The 8,788-nt window shown below is 52.4% G+C and overlaps 1 protein-coding gene across 1 annotated transcript; it reads left to right on the top strand.

Annotated features, from left to right (window-relative positions):
- Window positions 1–892: 892 nt before the first annotated feature.
- Window positions 893–7,747, top strand: CRABP1 (cellular retinoic acid binding protein 1). The gene is made up of 4 exons (XM_057723374.1): window positions 893–1,238; window positions 1,779–1,957; window positions 3,961–4,074; window positions 7,464–7,747. The coding sequence occupies exons 1-4, from the start codon at window positions 1,169–1,171 to the stop codon at window positions 7,512–7,514; spliced, it is 414 nt and encodes a 137-aa protein (XP_057579357.1). The 5' UTR covers window positions 893–1,168; the 3' UTR covers window positions 7,515–7,747.
- The last annotated feature ends 1,041 nt before the right edge of the window (window positions 7,748–8,788 follow it).

Below are 8,788 nucleotides of genomic sequence, written 5' to 3'. Positions count from 1 at the left end.
ATAGGCAAAAGCTTAGAGATGAGAAGATGCATGGCAGGCTCTAGAAGCCTGAGTTGTGCAGTTTGCTGAGGCATACTGATGGCCAATAGTGGAAAGACTGGAAGGGAATTTTAGGGTCTGCTGTGGGCAGCTCTAAGAGCTGCGGTGAAGTGTTTGTACTCCTGTACTCCCGTAGTAGAGACACTGAGGGGGCTTTCGGTATGGTGCATATTTGGGATCAAAGGGAAAAGAGAGGAGATTTCCCCCACTCGGCCCTCCCAGACTGCCTGCAAGTGCAAAGCCTTACTTTTCTGCAAAACAGGCTGCTCCCACCTAGGGTTCTGGAGCTCATTCAGTCCACCCCTCTCGACCCGCAGTATGTCTGAGCTACCCACAAGGATGCCGCGGCCTGGGCTGCCTCCCGCCCTACCAACGTGGAGGACCCACAATCTCGCGAGATCCTGGGTTCCGCGCAGCAGTGCCAAGGCGGTGTTGGAGTGGTTTGAGGCTTTTCCACCACTCGCTCCCGTGGTCCTGCTCCTGGTGGTGGTGCGGAGGTTGGGAGGTGGGGTGTGGGGGGTTGCGGAATAGAATCCCAGACTGGGAGTGGAGGCGACTGACTGGTCACACCCAGAAGGCACGACTGGGATGAGAAAGGAAAGAGTGGCTCCCTGGTAGACCTACTACCCACTTATTTTAACTTTATAATACGTATATTCTCAACTATATACAAAAGTAGAGAGAATGGTATAATGATTTCCCCAAGTCCCCACCGCCTAGCTTCCACAATTTGCCCCTCTTGGTCAATCTTGTTTCATCTAACCCTCTCCCACCACCCACTTTAAAGAAGGATGTGGGTGGCCTGGGGGTGGCAGAGGCACCCTCCACCTGGAGTTGTAGGGGAGCCGGTGCCAAGTCTGCGCCACTGGAGGCTGGAACGCCAAGGGGCAGAGCGGGGGCACAGGAGGGCTGGGAGCTGAGCTCACACCGGGTAGGGGCCGCGGGGGACGGGGGCGGGGCTGGCAGGCGGGGCTTGGAGCCGCGCGGGGGCTGGGGGCGCTCTCCCGGTGACTCAAGGCGCGCGGAGCTGGGCGCAGAGCGGCAGTCTGCGCCTTGCAGCTTGGCGTGTGCCCGCTGCGTCGCAGCTGTCCGTGCCTGCCGCCGCCTTCCCGCCGCCACCACTGCCACCATGCCCAACTTCGCCGGCACCTGGAAGATGCGCAGCAGCGAGAACTTCGACGAGCTGCTCAAGGCGCTGGGTAAGCTGGCAGGGACGGCGCTCCCCGACGGTCGGAGGTGCCCCGGGCCGGCAGAGGGTGGCCTTTAGGGACCAACACCGGGCCAAAGGGAGTCCCCGGTGCGATAGATCGGGGCGAATTCCAAGGCGCACCGCATCTAGAAGTGGCGAGTAGAGTCTGGGATCCGCGCATCCAGCGAACGCTTGCTGGACGCTTGGCGCTTTCCCCGACGATTCGGCCTTTATCTCGTGCGAGATCATCGCGAAGAGAGATAATTACTGAAGTCCTAGGAGGGTACGGGACTTTAAATCTGGGGACCCAGCTCAAGACCAGGCCCTACCACGAATTTACTGTGCTACTCAGGGAAAGCCACTTACCCTCTCTGAGCCTCAGTTTCTCACCTAGAAAATCGGCGCGAGGACAGGGGAAGGAATCAATCAGTTTTAAGGTCCCCGTCTATAGTCGGAGGGTTTGGGACGTGCCCGGCCAGTCCTGGGACTATGGGCGGGTGGCGAGGCCCCGTAATCAGAACCCATGTCGCACCCATTCTTCCCCGCGCAGGTGTGAACGCCATGCTGAGGAAAGTGGCAGTGGCGGCTGCGTCCAAGCCGCACGTGGAGATCCGCCAGGACGGGGATCAGTTCTACATCAAGACATCCACCACGGTGCGCACGACCGAGATCAACTTCAAGGTCGGAGAAGGCTTTGAGGAGGAGACAGTAGACGGACGCAAATGCAGGGTGAGGCTCCAGAGTCTGGGCAGCGTTCCCGGGTCTCCGCTCCCTCCCAGTGAATCGCTGCAGCCAGACGAATCCCCATCTCCTTTTGCAGCCTGTGGCGCGCTTTCCTTGCGAGGCGTGTGCATCGGCTGTCTGCAGAGAGGATCTGTGCAATGCGTTGCCCTGGGCTCAAGAGAAAGTCCTACCCCCCACCCCTCCCCAACCTTATCCTCAAGTCGCCTCCCGAGGTGCTAGCAGCCGCGCTTGAAGCGCGGGCTCTGGGTTGCACCGCGTTCCTTGCAGGGGCTTCTGCAGAGCGTTGCGGCGATTCTCAGCGCGGGCGCAGGAGGCGGGGGAGGAGGAGGTTGCAGGGCCGCCAGGTTCCCCGGCCGCTCGGCTGCCACGTTTCCTGTCGCAGGTGGAGCGGCAGCTCTCGCGTCCCGCCCTCCCGGGTCCCTGGGCCCCCTGAGAATGTTCTGGATCCAGTTTCCACAGTCTTGATGGCCCCGGTACCTCTCCCGCCCGCCCTCGGTTTGGTTCCGTAAAGGAAAAGACGGAAACCTTCCACAAGCAAGGCAGATTCTGCCTGGAAAATGAACTAAGTGCTCTCTCTTAGACCTCAAGGGCAAGAATTCTATATTTCTCCGTATATGGGTCCCAGGGATGAATGGGTGGACTGAAGGAAGGGGTTGCAAATTCCTTTTTTAGATGGGCAAAAATTGCCTTTGGTTGGTCTCTGGACTAGAATGGAGGGTTGGCGACTCACTTATTTTGAAGACAGATGGAATAACAATCACTACTGCTACCACTTATTTAAAGAGCGACAAAATGTCTCCCTCCTCTCCCCAAAGTTTAAAAAAAGAAAAACTAATAACATTCCAGAGAGTGAGAAATTGTTTCGTGCCTTTCCTGAGGGGTGCCTGTCTGATCTAGAGTGGGGCTCTCTGGGCACTGGGTTTGGGAGGACACAGAGACACAGCATCCCAGGAGCAAGCTGTCCCACAAAGCAATATTTGGCCCCCAGACTTGGCACAGCCTGAAAATGTGTCTGGGCTCGGAGCTGGCAGGATTGGAGGCCCCAGCCACTGCATCGTTAGTAAAAACAAAAGAGGAGGCCAGCATAGAGGGAAGGTCTGGGAGTCTAAGGTAGAAGGCCTGGTGATAGGCAAGACTCAATTGGGGGACATCCAATGGTGACTACTGCCAGAGACAGTAGTTCTGATTTTAAAAAAAATCAAAGGTTTACACGAACCTTTATCCCTGCCAAGCCTAGTGAACGTGTCCCTTGTGCTAGTTAAAAAGCAAGTATGTGCACATCAGTACAGCCTCAGAATCCAGCTATACAGCATTTTGCTTTGTGCAGACACTGGGGAAAACTGCAGGGAACCTCTCCTTTTGCCTCCCACCTCCAAGAGCATGAAGACCCTTCAGATTAAAAACAAATTTTTTTTTCTAGAGACAGGTAACCTGGGAAGTGGCAGCGTTTTTATCCTCAAAGCCAGAGACATCAGGTTTATCAGAGCAGGCTGTGTGCTGCGTCTGATGAGTGCAAACAGAAAGGAAGGCGTTATCCCCATGCAAGAAACAGAGCTCCTGATCTGCGGACTACAGATGTGTTTACAAATACCATGTCTTAACCATTCTAAGATTTTGTACTTCTGATATGTGAAGCTTCTTGCCTTGAAGAGCCAAATGGCTTGAAAGGGTAGTCCATGTTGACATAAATGAATCATTACATGCTCTCAGTTTTATTCCCGGAGATGTAAAATGTGCCTGAGGCTTTGCTGCTTCGGTGAGTGTGTGTGTGTACGTGTGTAATACAAGGTATATTTATACCCCATAAAATCTGTGGTCAGCCCTCTGAATTTGGACTTGATAAGGTGCAGCAGAGCAGGTTCTGTGCCCTGCGGACAGGGACCATGTGTTGCTTCTCTGCACAGCAATTACTCTCCCGTGCTCACTCTTGTCTCTGCTCCCGCTGCCAGGGCTGTAATTAATGTCCCTAATGGTTTTCCTGCCCGCAGAGTTTAGCCACTTGGGAGAATGAGAACAAGATCCACTGCACACAAACTCTCCTCGAGGGGGACGGCCCCAAAACCTACTGGACCCGTGAGCTGGCCAACGACGAGCTCATCCTGGTGAGTGAAGCCCCTTGACCCTGAAACAAGCCCGCAGATCCCTAGATGCTGCCTGTGGCGGGCCCCCCAAATGTCCCCCTCATTCACCCATTCAGGGAGAGACACTCTTTGCCTTGGGTTAAAAATGTGAGCAGAAAGCTCAAGATGACAGTTTCGGTCAGAGGAAATCATTGTTCGATGGTTGGCAGGAGAGAGGAGTGGCTCAGAAGGCAGAGTAGGGGCTAGAGACCGGCTGCCGTGCCGGCACCTATCCAAACCCATGCATCCCTGTAGTGACCTGCTGTCTTGCTTAAGCCAGCCTCCCCTCCAGCCTGGCTCAGAATGCTTGGGCTCTGTGAGGTCTCAGGGTTCACTCTGCAGAAGGGATTTTTTCCCCCTTCCTCATTCCCCATTTTGCTGCCTGGGAAAGATTTCAGAAATTTTAGTACTCCTGATCGGGGAGCCTTAAAAGAACATTTTTACCCTTGGACTTACAAACTCCAGTGGCCTTTAGGAGCCAGACAAGTAATGCTCATTTGGGACAGTCTGAGTGTTAACACAGTGTGGAGGGCGGGGCCTTTAGAACTGAAGAGGGTGGGCTCTACCTTAAAGCTAATCAGACTGAGACATTTTAAACATTCCTGGCCGCACAAAATATACCTGGTGAGGCCAAGTTAGAAACCTCTATAGTTTAATCCCACACCTCCTCCCCCTTTATTTAGCTATGGGGGCAAAGGAAGAGGGAGGAAAGGACAGCTCCCTGTCACTCTCCCTTTGTGTTTCCGAGTGGACCAAGCTTTCCTTGCAACAAGCCTTCCCCAACCCCCCCCCCAGCCCCCCCACTAGGAAAGGGCAAAGCTGCTGTGGGTACCCAGGAAATGATATCCTTTGTTCTCCGTCAGGCCTGTTGTTAACATCTCCCCTCAAACACTGCCTGCCTGTCACCCTGAAATGTCGGGAAAGGAGGTGGCGAGGAATGCTAGAACAGGACTCACTGTGTGACCTGGGCATGGCCTTTCCCTCCCCAAGCTATAAAATGAGGGGTTGGGCTAAAGCCTGATCCCCGAGGTCTCTCTCAGCCCTGAAATTATATGTTTATTCTGCAAGAAGACCCTAAATTGAGCTTGATCTCACTCGCCCTCTCCTCTTGTGTTTCCCTGCGATGATTTCACGTACTTTCCTAGAGAAAGGACTGGCTTCATTTGCAATCTGGCTAATGTTGTTTCGAGGGCGAGAATAGTTGATGGGGTTGGAGGAGCCATTTGAGGCTGAGACACGGAAATTTAGGAGGAAAAGGCCCATGTGGTTCGTTAGTACCAGGGATAGCAGATAGGGAGATGATTTTAGAGTTCTTGAGTGTAGCTGAGGGCTAAGCAGGCTTGGTGTGCTCAGTGAGAAAGCGTGATTTTATTAATCTCCGTAGTATCTGAGCAGCCAGTGCGTAGGCCCAGTTCTGCTAGGAGAACTCCACCACTTCCAAATCTCCCGCTACAGCTCCACCCGAGCAGCCTTCCCTGGCTCAGCAGACGGACATATGAGCCTCAAAGGGAGCATTAATTCTTGGCATTTGGGATCTAAAATGTGGGCTTTTGTTCCAAGGGTTATTATCTTTAATAAATCCAAATGTAGGGAGATGCTGCCTCTGTACTAAAAGAGGAAATCTATTCCTGTTAACTTAAATAAGCTCTCCCAGCACCCCTGGGCTGTAAGTTGCCTTCTTTTGAAAATTGAGTATAGTCCCTTAAAACACTTGGAAACATTATGCAGAGAATTTCTTTCAGGAACCTCTCAGCATAGCTTATGGGCTGAGAAGGACATGTCAAATGTGGTTGGAAATGTAGCGATTTCTTCTTGTGTTGTGAAGCCATTTGTTGGCCTGGGTGAGGTGTCAGTCATTCCAGCACAAATAGAGAGTCCAGTCCCCAAACGCTGGCCTTCCAGGTGCCACTCTGTGGCCGTAGAGCTGGAAGAGTTTTGGAAAACTGCCATGGTTCTGAGAGGTCTGGACATCTGAGAGGTGAATCTCCACGGGAACCCCCGCCTCCCCCTCCCCCCGCACCCAGAATTGTCTGCATTCCTCACTAATGAGGAAATGGAGTAGGACAAAGAAGGTGTCTACCGGAGGTACAACTGCCCGGGTGTGATCAGAAGTTCCCTACTTAGAAAAGAGGCGGGGGATGAGCATTTGCTTCCTTCATAATCACCAATGACTAGTATTTCCCTGAAATACACGTTAGAATAAGGTCCCAACTCATGTTCTTTGAGAGCATCTCATGACCAACTGAGGGACCTAGGGGAAGATCCAAGTATCTTCAAGCTCTTAGTTCAGGGCTTTTAACCTCAGGCCTATTGACAATCTGAAAGATAGGGACCCTCCCACAGAAAAACGTACGTCTGCAAACAAGCACACCTACATCAGTCTACAGACTGGGGATATTCTGTTTGTTTGTTTTTTTATTTTTTATTTTTAACATACATATTGCTTTCTCTGTTCCAATTGCCCGTGAGAGACCTAGCAGAGCAGGGCTGCGAGTAATTATTAAGTTTCTCGAAGAGTTGAGACTGCTTACTTACAGTGACATCATTTTAGAGGCCAGAAGTAAACGGTTCCCCCCGGTTCGTGGAATGATTTGTGTCCTCCCCACAGCAAGCAAACAAACAGTCATAGAATTGTAGCTGGAAAGAACTGTGGGATCATCTTGTTCAATTGCACCCCTCCCCTCAACTCCCTCCCCGCTCCATCCCCAAACTGCCCAAGAGACCAGCGTGGTGCCCCAGCTCACCCAGCTGTGAGTTGCAGAGCTGGGTCTGGATGCCTATGACGCTGTGCTTTTGTAGCTGAGACCACGTTTCTAGCTTGGAGGTAACTTGAGTATTACTTATACAACATCTCAGGCGTCAACAAGGCTGGACAATTGCTTCCTGGAAGGTACTTCTATACCCTCTCTGAAGCTGTCTCACCTGGCTGGTCAGCGCTGGACCCCAGGCTCCAGCTGCCCAAGCCCCTTGCTCTCTTGTAGTCACTTGAAAAGAGACAGAACCACTTCAGAAAAGTCCAATATGACATACTTCCCCACCCCCCACTTCAATTTAATTAAAACAACCAAAGCCAGGAAACTTGCATTTTTTATGTCAGCATTCCCAGATTCCAGAAGCAAAGGAAAACTGCACACAACATAATTCTATACCCTAGTTGCCTCTCTGCCGATGCAGAGCTTAAAAGAGGTTAAAAAAACCCAAAAAAACAAACAAACAAAAAAACCCCTTAGCACTGAGCAGGAGCACACGGCACAGGAAACTGAATGTCTGTTACAAAGAGTTTTTAACAGGGCAGTAAGTGGCCTTATTAGCGATATGCTTTAAACATTTTTGCACAGGCATCTGCACTGATTGGTTTTCCTTCTCTGCAGACGTTCGGCGCCGATGACGTGGTCTGCACGAGGATTTATGTTCGGGAGTGAAGACTGCCGGCTTGCTCCTGCTTTGGGGGTGGGATGCATGTTCCCCCAAGGAGTGTCATAGTTCTGAGCTGCCAGTGGACCTCCTCTGCCCCGGTATCGTATCAACATTAGGTGATCCCCACCGTAGTGCTGTAGTGTTCCCCCCAAGGCTTCGTGCCTCTGTGTCCCTGGAGCTCCATAGTTTGGCATCTGTATGGTTTCATCAGTCATTAAACTGGTTGTACCCGCCTCAAGACTTTCTCCTTTTTTGGACCGCCTCTTCAGTTTCCACACAAGGTCATGGTGGACCTGCTGACCCTAGCAGTGCGTTGGTCTGTGTAGTGTTTTGGCTTCGGCCTGCTGCCCAGGGTCCATGCTTGGAGCATACAGCAGGGGTTGCGAGCTGGGCTCCCTCTGACAGGACTCACTGCAGATCCAGGTGTGTGTGGACCTCGCAGTGTTGTCTTTTTAATTGAATTCGTTGCTTTATTGGTGGTTCCAGCAGGAAACGGAGGGCACATCCAAAAGGATTAATTGAGGAGAGCTCAGAATGAAGGGGCTATTTACACAGGCATGTGCATGGGTAGGATGAACAGAAGGGACAGAGGATGGTGAGGTGCTCAGGGACCAGCAGCAGGGCAGCGGGAACTCCCCTAGACAGAGGGACAGAGGGGTCACCAGACCACAAGAGCTGTAGCCTGGGAGAGAGACCACCACTGTGCAGGAGCTGTGGCGGTGCACAGAGGAATGTGGTCACTGCCAAAACCATCGCTCCAGTATGTGGGTAGATGGAGGTTCAGAGGGTAGGGGAGAGTCTTTTGGGCTTGGAACAAGGGCACTAAATATCCTGACCTCCCAACTTTCCCATCTCGGATCTACCTATTCTGCCCACTGGCCAAACCCATCTGGAATCCAGGGGGCAAGAGAGTGGGGAGGTGGGGGGAGGGGAGGGCGCGGCCCACAAAAGTCACCCTCCCAGGACATAGCCAGGAGGAGAATGCATCCCCACATGCAACAGAGTAATAAGCCACAGTCACCAGCTTTAACATCTGGAAATCAGGAGATTTCACATGAACATCTGGATTTCTATTTCCTTGAGAGAAAAATTGGGAAAATCCGGCATCTCTCACAGGGGACCAGCTGGCTTAGCAGCTTCCCCCTTTCTAATGGAACTTACACCCTCTGCCTCCCCATGGGCCACACCATTGCCCTCTCCTCATTTAATTGCCTGCCTGGGCATCTCTCCTTGCCATTCTAGGCACAAATGTTCTTGGCAAAGCCAGGCCAGAGTTGGC

This window comes from Hippopotamus amphibius, chromosome 2 (genome assembly GCF_030028045.1).
Source record: "Hippopotamus amphibius kiboko isolate mHipAmp2 chromosome 2, mHipAmp2.hap2, whole genome shotgun sequence".
Lineage (NCBI taxonomy): Eukaryota > Metazoa > Chordata > Mammalia > Artiodactyla > Hippopotamidae > Hippopotamus > Hippopotamus amphibius.
Note: the sequence above shows the minus strand (reverse complement) of the source record. Positions and strands in the feature narration are given on the sequence as shown.

Bases quoted from the DNA above. Each gene is read 5' to 3' on its own strand.
- CRABP1 (XM_057723374.1), top strand. From the start codon at position 1,169: ATGCCCAACTTCGCCGGCACCTGGAAGATGCGCAGCAGCGAGAACTTC. The intron at 1,239-1,778 runs GTAAGCTGGCAG...TTCCCCGCGCAG, and splicing joins CGAGCTGCTCAAGGCGCTGG to GTGTGAACGCCATGCTGAGG. The intron at 4,075-7,463 runs GTGAGTGAAGCC...CCTTCTCTGCAG, and splicing joins CCAACGACGAGCTCATCCTG to ACGTTCGGCGCCGATGACGT.